The sequence below is a fragment of the Phoenix dactylifera genome, chromosome 15, assembly GCF_009389715.1.
Source record: "Phoenix dactylifera cultivar Barhee BC4 chromosome 15, palm_55x_up_171113_PBpolish2nd_filt_p, whole genome shotgun sequence".
In the NCBI taxonomy this organism is placed as follows: domain Eukaryota; kingdom Viridiplantae; phylum Streptophyta; class Magnoliopsida; order Arecales; family Arecaceae; genus Phoenix; species Phoenix dactylifera.
Genome location: NC_052406.1, coordinates 6,165,214 through 6,182,826, shown reverse-complemented (window position 1 = coordinate 6,182,826; position 17,613 = coordinate 6,165,214). Strand labels below are relative to the sequence as shown.

General features: G+C 45.5%; 1 protein-coding gene across 1 annotated transcript; it reads right to left on the bottom strand.

Moving 5' to 3' along the window:
* Positions 1-15,573: 15,573 nt before the first annotated feature.
* LOC103700022 lies at positions 15,574-16,920 on the bottom strand. Its single transcript, XM_008782003.2, has one exon. It carries the CDS (start codon positions 16,918-16,920, stop codon positions 15,574-15,576), a length of 1,347 nt encoding a protein of 448 aa, XP_008780225.2.
* Positions 16,921-17,613: the final 693 nt, after the last annotated feature.

Sequence of the window (17,613 nt, the reverse complement as noted above, 5' to 3'; positions counted from 1 at the left end):
CTCGTCCCGCCCCATCTCCCTGAGGCGCGCTATCAGGAAAGCTGAGTCTCCGTACAAAATGATGCAGCCTGCCTACAAAACGTATCTCGTATAAGAAAGCCCCTTCCAGATTGCCCAGAGCTCCGCTCCGAAAGCCGAGGCCTCGAAGGAGCGGCAACCCCCTGCTGCAATCAGCTTGGCGCCATGATTTCCGATGATAAAAGCTACTCCTGCCTGATTGCCACCGCCGGGCAAGCTTCCATCGAAGTTCACTTTTAGGTAGCTAGGTGGTGGGGGCTCCCAAGAGACAAAGACAAACTCGGATGCTGTGGTAGCGAAGAGGGGGTTCCAGATGTCCCTAGTTATCCCAGATGAATCAACCTCAGTGGCATTTAAGATCTCCACTGCCTGACAGAGAGCCCGCTCTACAACGGACCTCAGGGGAGCCCTCCTCCCCTCAAAAACTCTGGCGTTCCTGTCCAGCCAGATATGATCCACCACGTAGATAGCAGCAGTACCCTATCCAGCAGTGCTCGACGATCATAAGGCAATCCTCAGCTGTTGTAAAAAATCTCCCACACCAAAGGTAGGCCCTGGGAAGGATGCCTTCCTCCAGACCTGAGCTGCTCGCGGGCACTCAAAAAGCACATGGCTAATAGTCTCCACTGCCTCCAGACAGTCCATGCACATTGGGGACGGCTCCATCCCCCTCCTGGCCAGCATCCTCCTGGTCGGCAGGCAGTCCCAGACCACCTTCTAAATAAAAAGTGCCATCCGCGGATGAGCTCGCATCCTCCAAATCCACCTGCCCTCACAGCGCCTGGCCGGCTCACTCCCCAACAACGCCAGTACATCGGCTGTCCTCACCCTAACTAACCCAGTGGCCGCCCACACCTGCCTATCCAGCCCCTCCTGAGGAATCGGAATGGCCAGCACCCGCTCCGCAAGATGTGTCCCAAAAACCTTCTTGATCACAACATCATGCCACCGGCCCTCGCCAGGGATCATCAGATCCCTAACTTCGCGACCGACTAGTCTCGTAGAATCGACCATCGTCGGCAGCCTATAGAGCGGTAGTTCTGCCAGCCATCGATCCTTCAAAACGTCAATGGACTTTCCATCCCCAACCATCGACCTGATTGCCGGAAGCACTGAGGGCACGCATGAGCAAATCTCACGCTAAATAGATGAACAGTGTCGCCCACTCCGGAGGAAATCTTACTGGCTTATTCAAACACAGCCTAAAAGATTGTTTGGTTTTTAAGGGCTTGTTTAGATATTCTTATAAAAATTGAGCGAGTTGGCATGTCCAAGCTGCATCTGCTAAGGGGAATAGGGTTGTATCTTTCACGTGAAAGAAGGATTCACCTTCATTCTTGCAAATCCACCACTGAATTGCGCAATGATTGCTTTGAAACATGTGCAAGTGGATAAATGGAAAGGTTCGAAATACTCTAAGATCTGTGCAGAGCACGATTCGACAGACGGCATCAAGAAAGAAGATCAATCATTCTTTCGCACGAAAAATGCAACCTAAACTCCTTTTAAGGGCCCGCTGAAGTCCATCGTAAATTCTATCCTGTGGGCCTACTGGTCTACGGAAAGAAAAAGGAGTCTTGTGGAGGTTTCTTTTCCCTTCCGTTAGATTCGTACTAGGAGGTGTTGGGTTGATATAGAATATGCTCAAATAGGATGCCCAATCCATAAATCTAGCTAGAAGTTGAATCCACCATATCTTGAAAGAAAAAAAAAGCTTCCCGATAACTACAAAATATTACCTATCCTATCATTGGAAGTTACGGTCATAATGTGCTGACTAATTATCCTTTTTCCGAGTTATTTAAGAATTAAGCAATTACTGCTGTAGCTATTGTAATTTGTGATTATAATGAAACATAATAACGCTACTAAATTTTCACTAACCTATTTCTCCCCCGGGTAGCATAGAGATAATTTACAAAAAATAATATTTCGTGAGGATAATTAAACTGTGAAAATGTCAAAAAATGGCTCTTATTCGAGTTACATAACGACAGTTGTGACATAATAATTTCCAGACAATATATATTCTTTAATTCCAATTTCCAAATATTAATATAGAACAACATGAACTTTGTCCTCCAAAAACAATTCTAGTGTTATAACACCATTATTAATTTTAAACCTTGACTGAATTCCACTGATCTTTCCTGGATCTGTACACGAATGGAAACCTGTATTTTGTTATTAAAAAAAAAAAGAATCCCAAAGCAAAACAACATAGAAAAGTACCAAAGCACAAGGAAAGAAAGCCTTTTATACAAATGAGGCGGACTTCTCCTTGAAGGTCCTGGAGTGCAATGAAACACCACCAAGCTCAGTCGACCTCCACAAACCACCAAACAAATTAGACCAGAACCTTCTTTTCTTCTTCTTCTTCTCCTCCGTTTCTTTCTCCTTCTCTTCTTGCTCCTTCTCCTTCTTATCTTCCTTCCTCCGATTACGGAACAACGCAGAAGCTAAAGACCGGCTCTTCGTCAGCGGCTCGCTGAAACCGATCAACCGGTCGCCATCAACTCTTGCCTTGAATAGAAGAGACAGCCTCGCTCTCTTTAGATCATGGTAGGGAGGAGTGATGGCCGACGAGGAGAGGTCGGACTCGGAAGAGTAAGGGGACGAGGAGACCGACGATGACGAAGAATAGGCTCCCGAAGATGAGCCGGAGAGGAGGCTGGAAAGCCTCTCTCGGAGGCAGAAGGGGCACACCCCTTTGGACTGCTGGTGCTTTGGGTGCCTCTTGCACCTGGCCTCCTCCATCCTTGGCCTACCCATCTCTCCCTCCTTCTCTCTCTCTCTCTCTCTCTCTCTCTCTCTATCTATCTATCTCAGAGTTGTTCTTTCGGTTCTCTTGCATGGGCCATGCGCTAGGAAATGTAATATATATAGGTGAGGGGTTGGAGAGTTTCTTGGATATTTATTCATTCCAAGTCCAAGGGTATGGTATTTTCTTTGGCTTTGGTTTCGACCGACTGGGGTTGGCTGGCGGAACCACAGGATATCCAAGAAAGGTCTTTCAGGCCCCACCTGGCTTACTAATCGCCAAAGCTCGGCGCGATTTGTGATCTGTTATATGGTCGACAGAAAACTTACGGAAAGTATACAAAAGCACGGAAAGGGCATGTAACTGAAAAAGATGTTTTTCTACAAATAATTAATAAAAATAACTCCCATCTGATTTTGATGGACTTTTAATTACGCTTTCAAGATTATAAATTTCTGATTATGCTCTAGAACGGTGAACAACAGGTTTAGAGAAGAGCAATTACTTGCTACAAGACACAAAAACTGTTGCAATAATTTTGGTAGGTAAAATATAAATTTTGGCCATTCACGCCCTAAGCTTGATAGCTAGCCCTTCTTTAAGCTAGGAGTGTATGAGAATTAAACTCAAGCCAGCCATAGCAAGAGGAGGCATACCTGAAGCTCAGCTTGATTTGCCATTGAGTCTAGCTTAAGCTAGCTCATAAAGGCCCAAGGTTGATTGCTAGCCCTCCTTTTAGCTGGGGTTGTATGCCGCATAGTTGATGCTTGGCTTGATTTTTAATTTAGTCAACCTGAGGTTAGCTCTTTTAATTTTATTTTGAGGTTGAGTTGCTGAAGAATCCATTAAAAATTTAAAGTCCCCCGATGCTTTCACATTTAAATTTTATCGTTATATATATATATATCTATCTTAGTAATTATTAAAAATACATTTATTTATTCATAAATTGTATTAGTGTTCAATAATTATGCTATAAAATTTGTTTCTGAAAAATAACCACCATCTACAATTATGTAATGATTTTAATTTTGAGCTTATTTAAAACGAGCTTGAGCGAGCCAAGTCTAGCATAAGCTTGGCTTGTTTACTAATTGTGCAAGTTGAATTTGAGCTGAATATTAAATTGAATATGAGCAGCTCAAATTGAGAATTATTTTTTTTTTAGTTTAAAACAGCACGTAGCACAAGGACCCCTCTTCCGATGTAGCCTCATGGATAATTTTTTAAGATAAGTTTATCTTCTAGAGAGTTTGACCCTCAACAAGAGTAATAATTTTATCTCTAAAACCTACAGCCTCCAAGCCCGTGATTAGGCTAACCCTTTGTATGATATGAAATCTAGCAAATCATGGAAGATGCCCATCGCATCTTAATTCAAGACGTATAAATAGTATGCCCAAAACATGATTCATGATTTGGCTCACATACGTGACAACTTTTGCCAATCTCCACCGCTCAAACAGGATGGAATTTATTAAAAAAGAACGAAAGAGGTGAAGAGCTTTAAAAGCTTGAGAGCAAAATGAGGAGACATTCTCCAGCATTTCCTTTTGAATAATATTATAGGTTTGATTAAGTTTCATCTTTCTACTCCGTGCATTTAACGCCGACTCCCACATCTCCCATTTACGTCGTTTTTTAATCCCGTGCGTTGACCCATGACAAGACCGCCGACAAAAATCGGCGAGTTGCGTGAGAGTAACGCGCGTGGAACCTGCGCTTCCTGCCAAAGAGTCATCCCACGTGTGCCAACGACCCCATTCTGTCCTTGAAAATTATTTCCCAAAAAGAGTCTCCCCGCGCGTGCCGATGACCCTCATCCCGTCTTTCTCCATTACCCGGACGCCCCTCACTTCACGTTTTTTATTAAAAAAAGGATTGTGCTCGCGTGCGTTGTCCCCTAAGTCGCCCTGACCAAGGAACCAACCTTAGCGTTACGTGCCCCTCTTAGCTATCTCTAATACCATTGGAAGCTCTTTTTTGCTGTGTAGGTTAAGTAATTTCAAACGTAGCTAACTACTTTGAGAAGACTTTATGATTAGAAAAAAATAATTATTCGGTGCATTTTGAACTTTGTTATTTTTTTTATTTTTTTTTGGATGTATTTGTATCAGTAAAAAAAAAAAAAACCTCTTTTTACTTGTAGTTCATGAAGGTTTTACCTCTACATTGGATTCTCACGTAATCTACTTAGGTGTATTGGTGTTTCCTCCAAGGAAGGCAGGGGAATGCACAGGTGTCGGATTAGGTGAGGTTTGTACAGCCAAGGGCCGGCACTCGAATTGGGATTTGGAAATGGTAAGCAAGTGCATGTCTAGTGACAGGACAAAGTGCATTTGGTTTTCCAAGGTGGATCGATGTGCTTGGGATCTTGGGGATTCATCAAATGGGCGAGTTCAAGTTCAACCAAGATCAAAATTTTCTGTTTTCTTGTGCTTAAGGGGACAGGGTTTGAAAGGTGAATCTGATGTTGTTGACATAGGTTCTTGATCATAATCCAACTCAGTAACTAGGCCAAGTTCTTAGAGTCGTTCTTGTAAAATAATATCAATCTATATTATATATTTAATTTTAAAATTATCACTTATTTTTATCAATTATTGTATATTTAAGTATTTTGTATTTGCTTATGACTCACCTTGTTCAAACTCTGGATACACTCAGATTATTAAAAATACGAGAAAGTCAAGTTTTGTTTTTTAACACTGATTATGCTGCCATTAATGATCTAACATATATAAATTCCTCAAGCTGGCTTTCTGCTCTTTACTGGAACAGATTGACAGATCTATCAAGCCTCACATTGTTCTTAGAGTTCATCATCAATCAAATCTAACATGCTGACACATTAAGCATGGTTCATATAATCCAGCATTGATAGATGAGCTGCGCGCCTTGCCAGAAAAATAAATGGCCTTTACGGTTAAGATTATGCAGGGTTTGGGTTTGGCGAATTTAATCAGAAGCTACATCTCTTGATACTGAATGGATGGGTGGCTCATTTAACACTTACCAATCATGATCAATGAAAAAAAAAAAACAATTAACTACACCTTTGTGATTTTGCCTTCTGGATCAAGCATGATGTTCTTTACATAAGTTTGTCACATTTATTGGGACTATTTTTTTTCATAATAAGGAATGCCTAAAGGCAACAATAACCTCGTTATCTTAATAATGTATCAAGACCTGCTTAGGGGTGTCGTCAGGTCATTAGACTCTAAATTTTAGGCCACATTACTTAATATACAAATCGTTTATGTTGTGTCCTATATTGCCTACTATTAACAATTTCAAATTTGGGCTCTATGCTTCACTAAAAAAAAATCGAGCACTTTTATGAACCTATGGATATTTCATATATACGGGATTGAGATGGAGGGAATTGAATATGAGAAATTCTGTTCAAGAAATACAGAAAGAAATATTATAGCCAAAAGCTTCAACTAACCAATATACTATGCTAGCCAAAAGGCAAGTTACTAATTAATAATGAGGGCAAAACCAAAATCAAAGATATGACCATTGTGATCAAATCAAGAGATGACAATATATACATAATCAGTCATTATATCATGTAATAATCACCAATCACTATATCATTGGTATCATGTCTTGATTTATCATGATGACCGATCTTTGCTTGAAATCTCCATTCCTAGTAAAGCTGTTAACCAGAGCATTGTGTACTGGTCTCATACAAGTGCATATATATATATATATATATATACTACTCTTCTCTTTATAATCTTGCAGATCTGGATTCAAAGGAAAAGATTAGAGCAAAGAAAAACAGATACTAATCTTCAATTCATTCAACACAAATAAAAGTTACCGCTGATATCCAACAAAGACATATAACCCAACCCGGCCCTTGCTTGTTTTTCAAAAGAAAAAAGGCCTAAGAGAGCTAATTAAACACACCGGGTAGAAGGCTTCTGCTTGGAAGTCTTGGAGTGCAACGAAGCAACACCCTCCTCCCTTCTCTTGCTTGAAGCACTCAGCAGCTTAGACCAAAACCCTCCTTTCTTCTCCTTCCTCTCCTCCTCCTCCTCCTCCTCCCCTTTCTCTTGCTTCTCCTTGTTTTCACCATTCCGGCCCCTCGCCAGGACCAACGAGTGGCTCTTCGTCAGCTCGTCGCTCCGACCGACTGACTCTCGGTCCTCGACGCTCCTTTTGAAATGAAAGGACGGCCTCGACCTCTTCAGATCATTGTAGGAAGGTGACACATCGAAAAAAGAGAGGGAAAAGTAAGGAGATGAAGAGGTACTGGAAGAAGCAGCACAGCGTCCGGAGGGGGCGGCCGAGAAGAGGCGGGAGAGAGCTTCTCGGAGGCAGTAGGGGCATACTCCTATTGACGTCAAGTGCATTGGGTGCCGTTTGCACCGGTCTCCCTCTATCTCCGGCTGAAGCATTTTTCTCCTCTCTCCCCCCGTTTGTCTCTTTGGGTTCTTGGGATTTCTCTTGCGGAGGCTGGAAATCAGCATGTCATAAACAAAAGTTCCTGCAGGAACTTCTATCATTGGGGTGCGTGGCAAATTTATATTGGCTGTACGACTATGGCATACATCTTATTTAGCGGGAAGTTTCCTCTAAATAGGGAGAGAATTCCACGTATATTACTTTTTTTTTTCGGGCTATGAAATCTGCTATGTAGCAGGAGTATCCTGTAAGTTAAGACTAAATTCCTACAAGTTAAAGTTGTCGAGGATCCATTGCTATGTCTTTAGGTTAGGATCGCCGAGCTTCTACAAATCCTATCTTTCTCTTAAAAAAATAAGAAGTCTATAAATGAATAATTGAATATGTAATGTTTGCCTATCTGGTATGGCTTCCCGTGGGGATTGTTAGTTGGGCAAATCAACAAACCCTAATGGTCAGAAGTTTAGGCTTAATTTTTAGACGATACATCTTCCAAAGTAAATCTGACTGGTTCTGTATTCAATTCTTGACCGTGCATCTCCGAAAAAGATTTAAACCTAAGTTATTATTGTACAAGTAGGTCCCCCATCTTTTTCTTTTATTTCTATCTGTTAGTAATATGTTCTTAGTAACTTTTTATTTGACAAACAAAAGTATAGATATGGATATCAGAAATAAGTGTAAATACAAATTTTGAGTAGGATTTTATACCACTTTGTATTTTATTAACTCAGATTAACAAACAAACCTACAACTTTCATTAGTAAACAAAAAATAATGTTACAAAAACAATAAACAAATAATATTGTTATATCCAGTTAACCATATGATACTTTTGGTGGATGCTAACGACTTTGCTGCGTTACACAATTTGGTTAAAAGGCCTATAATTGTTAATGATGCAATTACAAAACTAAATATGCCACTTTATGAAATTAAATAAGAAACATATCAATATTGTCACTTAGCCACCTTTAAAGCTTATTGGAGATATATGAGAAGAATAATGAAAATATGAGACATTTGGATACGGATGTGACTCAACACAAAAGTTGGATCGAGAAAATGAACCAAACCTCATGCAAATTAGAAGATATAGATGCTATCAAGCAAATGTGGGAACCCTATTTCCTAGGTATTTATGAGGCTCCTAATTAATTATGCTCGTTTATATGAGAAACCTCTCATTAAGCTGGTTGAAAACTAATAAATTTTCCAAGGATTTACAAGATAGAAAGATAAAGCATGAAATGACCAAAATACCCTTAAGCATAATTTATATGAGCAAGGATTCATAAATAATGTTACAAAACAAAACGTCACAGGATAAAAAAATATGGCATGCAATGACCTAAATTCTCGTAAGCATAATTTACGGCTTAGTGGGATAAAATAAGAGAACATGAGGAAATCCCTTTTAGCAACACTTCATGATTTGCAATATATCTGAGTCATAGTTTTACTTAATTTTGTCCAATATTGAGGCATTTTACTCATTCTTTTTGTTTTTAATATTAATTTGCAATTAATAACATAAATCACAATCATTTGAATCTGATTCTTTATAATCATAAAAGGAGCAACGTAAATTGTCATGACGATATCTGAATGCAAAAATTAATGAACCAAAGAACAGACTTAGAATATTGATGACAGGTTAAACAAGGCAATTTGCAGAAAGCCAAAGCATTTAACAAAAGGTAGCGTTGCCCTCAAAGTAAAAGAGGATCAGATTCTGCACCAAAATTTCAAAGGTTAAAGCAACGGACGTCTTTAAGAAAGCAGACCCAATACTTCCAAGTTTCAACGAGGCACGATAAAAAATCAAAGAAAGAACAGGATGAGCACTTGGTAACTAAATGTAGCTCAAGGTGAAATCTGGACGAGTAACATTGTATGACACTTGATAATGCCCAAGGTGACACGAGTTACACAAAGGATATCCCCTCATCCCATTTGATGTGTCAAAAACTTTCACAAAGAATCAACAACTGCTGCATAAGCTCGCATTTCACATCATCTGCTGCATCCATGAACCTAGCAGAAGCTGTTAAAATCACTTTTGTTCAATATGAATCTAGAATGACTGTTAATAAAAGCGCGCACACACACACACACACACACACACACACACACATACACACACACACACATATATATATATATATATATATATATATATATATGTATATACACTGTGTACTCAATGGTATATGCTCGTGGTATATGAGAGGGCTATAGCATGCCAAAGTGCACGTCCTCCAGTTAGTGCACCCTATAATGAGTTTTCTGCATTCATGCAATGTCCTGCATGATAATTCTAATGTTCTTTGGTAACCTTTTCACTATATGAGAAAACAACCTCCTCTACATAGTCCACACTAGCCAGCTGCGAACCTAGCTGAAAGGATCCTAAATCAGCTTAAACTGAAAAAATCAATATTCAAAACAGAAACAGAGGATATATAAAAGTAGAATAGTCTGAACAAACATGTATGTAAGTACGTGTCGCTCGATCGATCACATCGCTTTGATCCCCATTGATCAGAAGATAAAGCCAATGAGTAAACATAGAATACATAAATGTCCTGCCTCCCTTCCTTATCTTAAGAATAAAGTATGATAAGCATTGCTTCTTGCTTTGCTGCAAGGGTGAAAGCTGCTCAGAGAAGTCTGTTTGGTAATAGGCTATGCCTGTGAGGTTCCTCATTGGCTCTGATGCAGGCACCTCTTTCTAAGGAATATCCATCTGGTCAGAAGTGAGAGGATTCTGGGAGATGAAAGGAAGTGTGATTAAGTGAGAAGTGTGGTTCTTGGAGTTAGCCCAATGCAAGTCTTAGGTTAGTACGGACTGCCTCAGGTTTGTCTTACACCCAGGTTGTTTCTCTACGGTAGCTGGAAAGTCTTTCAAGTTCTTTCCTTGAAGGTGATGTAGAATAGATAAGGAATAATGATATACTGCAACACTTACATTGGCTATGCAATTATTACATCAAGTGCCCCTATAAAACTTGTGATCAAATTAGATGCGTCTACGTAATCAAGCAGTGGGCAAGAGCAGTCAACACATTGGGTGGAAGCATGAATGTCAAGCAAGCGGAAAGCAGGTGCGAAAATGACATGGCTAAGGAGGCCTTGCATCAAAACAGTCTTCAATAAAACAAATATTAAGAAAAAACACTATATATTTAAAAGGGGAAATAGTAATCTTACCAAATTTAACAAGTCGAATACAACATTTATAGGCACTGCTGTCCTAATAAACTATGATGAAAACCCCTGTAAGCCTTGAATATTCACTCGATATGACGAGCAATATGACAAACCCTGAATATTCACTCCATAGACCATCAACCACAGACTAGGGAAAAAAAATTCTAGGTATTAGAACACCAGTCATAACAAAGAAAAAAAGATTGAGACAACCACAAAGTTTATTTATTTTTATTTTATTTTATTTTTTTTGTTGTAAACGGCAATTTCATATAACTTTAACGTGAGTACATCTTGTAATATCAGAAGAAAGCAAAAAATACAGTGGGGGCGGGAGCTCTACCGTGGAAGTCCAACAAATGTCCCCTGAATGTCGTGCAACGTAAGAGGCGACCCAGTCTGCCACAGTGTTCGCCTCCCGGAACACATGTACTGCCTCAAAATCGTCCATCTCCAGTGCCATCCTGCGGGTCTCACGAATGAGAGGATGTCCATCACCATATCTGTCCGCACCCTGAATCCAGTCGATCACTATAGAGGAATCCCCCTCGAGGTGCACCCGCCTAGCACCAAGGACCCGCCTGGCATAGGATACGCCCTCCCAAGTTGCCCGTAGCTCAGCTCCCACTATTGTGAACCCAGGCGTATATCAGCCACCCGCCACTACCAGCCGTCCAAGATGATCTCTGATGACAAATCCAACCCCGCCGGACCTGCCCTCTAATGCTACACTACCATCAAAACTCACCTTGAGATAGCCAGGGGGTGGGGGCACCCAAGAAGCAAACACAAACCTGGGCGCTAGAACAGCACAATGAGTACCCCAGATGTCCCTGACCGTCCCAAGAGAACACAAGTCGAGACCGGAAGAAACCTCCCCAGCCTGAAGCACAGCTCTGTCCACCACCATCCTCGTCGTGAGCCTCCTGCCCTCAAACATACGTGCATTCCGATCCAACCAAATATGGTAGGCCAGATATGCTCTAAGTATACCCGCCTGGACGAACCTAGGGCTCCGCATGGAAGCCCTCAGCAAATGTAACAAATCCTGTGCCGACTCCACTGAACAAGGGAGAGGAACAGGTGACCTCCTCCATATCTCCCTAGCCCTGGGACACTGCAAGAGGACATGCTCAATGGTCTCCACGGCGTCTGTGCACAACACGCAAAACTGGGGGATCCGCACTCCCCGCCTGACTAGCACACTTCTGGTAGGTAGGCATCCCCAGGCCACCTTCCAGATAAAAAGTGCCACCCGCGGATGGATACACATCTTCCAAATCCATCCTCCCTCAATCTGCCGGACTGGCTCCCCACTGAAGAGTGCCATAAGATCCCTAGCCCGCACCTGTGACCGTCCCGATGGTACCCATATCAGCCTATCAGACTCCCCTCTGGTGGGCACCGGAATAGCCAAGACCATCTCTGCCAGCTGCTCCCCAAACACCTCTCGGACCAACCCCACCCTCCACCTGCCCTCATCTGGGAACATCAGATTGCTGACCCTACATCCGGCTAAGCGTCCGGAGTCCACCATGGTGGGCAAGCGGCTGATCGGCTGCGTGGTCACCCAACAGTCCTCCAGCACATCAATCGAGCATCCATCGCCAACAGCCCATCTGATCTCCGGCAGTACCGCCCCAGCTCTGGCACACATCTCCCTCCACACTGGAGAGTGGTGACGGGCTGCTCTCCCTCCGGGAATCAAAGCTCCATACTTAGCCCTCAACAACGAGGACCACATGCAATCGGGCTCCATAACAAATCTAGCAACATGTCGTGCCGCTAAAGCCTCCCGCCTCACCAACAAGGACTGTACCCCTAAACCACCCCTTCTTGTCGGTTGACACACCACCTCCCATGCCAGCAGATGAATGCCATCTCTACCACCCTGCCTCCCCCAGATAAAACTTCTGAGAAGCTGCTCAATAATCCTCAGAACCGCCACCGGGATGAAGGCGGTTGAAAGTAGATAGGTAGGGATCGAGGAAAGGACTGACCGAACCAACGTGATCCTCCCCATCATAGATAGTGAGTGCCTCTGCCAACCCTCCACCCTCTGCCTGATGCTAGCCTCCAGAAAAGTACAATCCCTGCCGCGAAGCCGCCGACCAGACAGCGGAACCCCCAGATACGTCAACATGCCATCCTGCTCCGCCACCCCCAAAATCTCCATGATAGGGTTCTTCTCCTCTCGTCTGGTCAACAGGCTGAAGCAAACTGCAGATTTCGATAAATTAACCCGTTGACCTGATATAGCACAGTAGTCCCGTAGAACCCTACCCAGAACTCGGGCGTCCTGCCGTGTCGACCGGGCCAATAGCAAAAGATCATCCGCAAACAGCAGGTGAGAGATCGAGGGGGCATCCACTGCTGGTCTGTAAGCATCCAGCTCCTGAGAAGATACAGCCTGATGCAAGAATCTGGATAAAGTGTCCGCACAGATAATAAACAATAGAGGAGAAAGCGGGCATCCCTGCCGCAAACCTCCTGACGACACAAAGAAGCGGGAGGGTGTGCCATTCACCAAGATGGCAAAAGAAGGAGCCCTGACACAACCCATAATCCACTGAATCCATGTCTCCGGGAAGCCAAACACCTGCAGAGACTGATGGACAAAGTCCCACCGCATCCTATCATAGGCCCTCTCCATATCAAGCTTGACCCCCATCAAGCTCCTCCTCATCGGGGCCCTCCCCAGATCGAACATGAACTCCTGAGCTATCAATACATTGTCGGAGATGCTCCGACCACCTATGAAAGCACCCTGCTCCAAACTAATCAGCCTCGGGAGTAAGTCCCTCATCCTGACAGCAAGAATCTTCGCCGTTGCCTTATACAAAGTGGTGCATAGGCTGATCGGTCGAAAGTGACCCGGCTCAGTGGCATCCTGCCGCTTCGGAATCAAGGTGATGAAGGTCATCTGCCAGTCCGGTGACATCACAGCTGTGGTAAAGAACTGCTGTATGGCCGCCGTCACATCCTGTCCCACTACCATCCAGTACCTCCGGAAGAACAACGGTGGAAAACCATCTGGCCCTGGTGCCTTCTCCCCCTCAAGGGACCACACTGCCGCCCTAATCTCCTCCTCTGAAACTGGTCTAATCAGTGCATCTGTCTCCTCCTCCGACACCCTCACTGTAGGCATCGGCATCTCCACTCGACTCCCCCCATCTAACGACTCCGTCCACCTCACTCTAAAGAAACTCTCCATAATCCTCCGGATCGTGTCAGGGTCCTCCGACAGCTGCCCATCCTCACTCCTGATGACTCTGATCCTGTTCTGATGCCTTCTGATCACTGTCGCCTGATGAAAAAATCTAGTGTTCCGATCTCCCTCCAAGATCCACTGGACCCTGGACTTCTGTCTCCATAATGTATCCTGCTGCCTGAGTAGGGAATCATGTAAGGCCAAGTGCGATCTGAGCTCCCCCATCTCCTCCTCCGATAACCCTCCCATCTGTACCTCCTGAGACTGTAATCTGTCGATGGCCGCCTCCTCCTCCTCTGTTCTCCTGAAAATGTTCCCCACCTCCTCACGGTTCCACCTTCGCAACCGCCTCCTGGTCAACTCCAACCTCCGGGACACCCGATACATAGCATCACCCCTCACTGGGGTACTCCATGCCTCCCGCACCATATCCCAGGACCGTGGGTAGCACAGCCAGAACTTCTCAAATCTGAAGGGGGATCGAACTGGGATGTGTACCTCAGTACTAACCAACAATGGATTATGATCCAAAGCTATCCTCGGCAGATGTCTAACATGATGATCAGGAAAACTCTGAATCCACCCAGCTGTAGCACATGCTCTGTCTAGTCTCTCCCACACACGTGCCCGTCCCTGCTGATTGTTGCACCATGTGTACCTAGGGCCCGTAAATCCCAAATCAATCAGACCATTTGATGTAAGAAAGTCCTGAAACTCCTTAATCTTCCTTTCATGGGAGAAAGGTTTACCCCCCATCTTTTCCTGAGGATCAACAATGCAATTGAAATCACCTGCCACCAGCATAGGATAGCCCTGACTAATCATCTGTGAAGCCTCCTCCCACAGTGTCCTCCTCACCCTATAATCAGTGCTAGCATATACCGCTGACAGTACCCAAGGGCTACGGTTGTCCTCTGAAATCACCATAATCACCTCCTGATTGCAGACATTGAAACAATCCAATCTACACCGTCCATATCCCCAAGTAACAATAATGCCTCCTGACAAACCTTGGGATTCCACAGCATAGAACCCCTAAGATCTCGGAATCGCCCTTCTGGCCTTCTGTAAACTGCCTCCCGAAAGCCGGGTCTCAAATAGTACACAAATATCCGGATTGTGCTGCTGCACCATCCTGCGAAAAGCCGGGGCAAAGGATGGTTTCCCCGCACCACGACAATTCCACAAAAAAATCATCATAAATCACCGGATGAAACCGCACAGCCCGCATCCCCCGAGCTGTTGCTGCCACCTGTGTCCACTACCATACCCTCTTCAATACCTTGAGATTCCCTATTCACTCCCTTCGCCGAAGCCATCATTTGGAGAAAAATTTGAAGATGCTGCCCTCCACTGTTCCCTTGTGCCATAGGGTCCACAGTGCCCATGGAGCCCGTGCCACAAACCCCAGACTCCCCAAACTCCTTCCCACAGTCGTCCGGCTTGATCCCTTCCATCGAGTCAACCAACTTCCCCTTCCCCTTGTTTAGAACAGTGGAACTGGGACTATTCAACCGTGCCAAATGGCACGAAATGGAAACAGGGGATGTAGAGCTTACCTTCTTCTCCTGACCAGCATCGAAACCACCATCCCCATCGAACCGCCGCGCCGCCGCCTCCACCGGACACGGCCCGAGTGTCGCCGCCGGGGCTTGCTCCGACAGTCCCGTCGCCACCGAGAGAGCTCGGAACAACCGTCGTCCGTGGGGTTCCTCCACCCCATGCCGTGAAGCGCCTCCACCCGGCACGACCGGATGCTCTGCCCGAGGAGGTCGCCCGTGCACCGGCGCAAGGGGCGGTGGCAAGCTCTTGCTCCTCCGACGGAGCACCGGACGTCCGCCCTTCGCAAAGGAAGGCATCCTCCCTCCTTTCGGCCTCAAGGGGCCACCTATCGAGCCCTCCCCGGATTGGATTCTCGTCGGGCTCCTGGACCGCTTCAGCGGGCTCAGGCCCGGCCCACCTCGGCGCGAAGCCCATCACTAGAGCTGGGCCTCACCTCACTCCGGCCCTGATAAGGTGCGGACCAGCTTGAGTCAGACCCAGCCCCTGACTCGGATTCCAACTCGGATCGCGGGCCGAGTTGACTCGTTTCCCCCATCGTCACGCCCGCGCTCGCCGCCGAAACGTCCTTCTCCGGCGTTCTCCGGCGGGCCACCTTAGACGGTTTCTGCCAACCATCAAGGTCCACCGGAGAAGCCGCCGTTGCCTGAGTATCTCCAGTCGTACCGGGGCTCGGAGGGGAGCTAACCGGCTTCTTCCTCGCACTGCTGCCGGGCGCCTCCTTCTTCCGAGAAGCCCTCGAGAACGGACCAATTCGGTTTGTCACTAGCCATGGTCCATAGGGGCCTTCCACCCCAGATCGCTTTCCATCCCCCCTCATACTAATCGGGACATCCTCGGAAGGCTTCCCCATTGCACCCTCGTCAGATCCCGAAGCCTCCGTCATCGGGTCCACACCCACCACCGCCGGAGAAGAAAACTCACATGCCGCCGCAGAGTGCCCTAGCCGCCCACATTTGGGACATGGAGCTGGCAGGTTTTCATAAACGAAACCCTGCCAGAACTTTGTCTCTCTGCTCGCGGATCTCCCTAGCACCATCGTCCCCGGCTTGAGCGGGGCCGACGCATCCACCACCACCTTCACCCTCGCAAAACCAAACCTGCGCCTCTTCTCCGTGCATTCATCCAAAGCCAGGGGATTTCCCGCCTGCGCCGCGATCCTAAATATCGTCTCCTTCTTCCAATAGTCGAGCGGCAGCCCGGGTAGCCGGATCCAGACTACCACCCGCCCGACGCCCTCAGTGCCCGGAATAAAGTTGGGACGCCACCTCTCCATGGCGTGCAGTTGACCGGCCACCATCCATGGGCCGTTCGCCATTGCAGCCTCTCGGTCAGATTCGTTGGCGAATCTGATAGCGATGACACCATCTACCAACGTGAAGCTTCCGACGTCGTAGTCCAACTTTCCAGCCCTTCGAACCTCCTTCGCCACCCAGTCCGCCGGAATGTACCTCCCCATGCTCCTCACCAGGACCGTGGAACTACGCCACTCCGACCGCATCTCCTCCAGCTCCTCTTCCGGAATCTCGACCACCTTCGAGAACCTCTCCTGCAACACCTCCAAATCCCGGGGAGAAATGCGATGATTGGTCCACGCCGATTGCCCCGGGGCTCCTTTCGCCACCTCCGCCCACGTCCGGGGCCTGACCGGACTCCTCGGGGCATCATTCCTCGGAGCTCCGGCCATCCCCTGCACCGGCGACGACGACGTCCTAGCTCCAGGTTCGGCCATGTCACCCAGCCAGCACCCGTTCGACGAAATTCCCCACTGATCTCCCCCCAAAACCCGAATCTCAAAGCTCCCTCACACCATGCCAGCAAAAAGGCAAAAAGCTAGGGCTCACCTCCTCTTCTTTCTCACCAATCCATACCCTTCTCTCTCTTGAAAAACAGAATAACAGAAGGAGGTTAGAAAAAAAAAAAAGGGCAAAATCTTACCTGACTCTTGACTGCTACTAGAGAAAAGAATCAAGAGAATACTAGATTGTGCAGATTGAAAATAAGATTGTTTCAAAATGGGGCAGATTGCAGGGTAGGTATAGGAAAGTGGATATTTTTACATTCATAGTAAGAAAGTGCTTAGGAAGCAGGTGTAGTCAGTGATTTAAGAAAGATTTCAGTATGGGGCTATCATTCTAGCTAGAAGATTCAAGTTGCTAAGAATGCTATAAGGATGACCGACTTCTTAACTTTTTTGCAGTGTTAGTTATATCATCTTTGAAGCTATGAAAGATTTTAAAATCTAAGATCTCCAACTGATAGCCCCAAGGTGCTGTCTTGGGAATTTAATTAAATATTTTTTTCTTTGCCTTTTCTTTCCATTTTTTTTGGCCTATAGTATCCAAGATAGTAGTTTAAGATCTTTATGTTTTATGTCATAGATTATTTGTCAGAGAAGTTGGAGTGCGCATGTGCCTCCATGCTT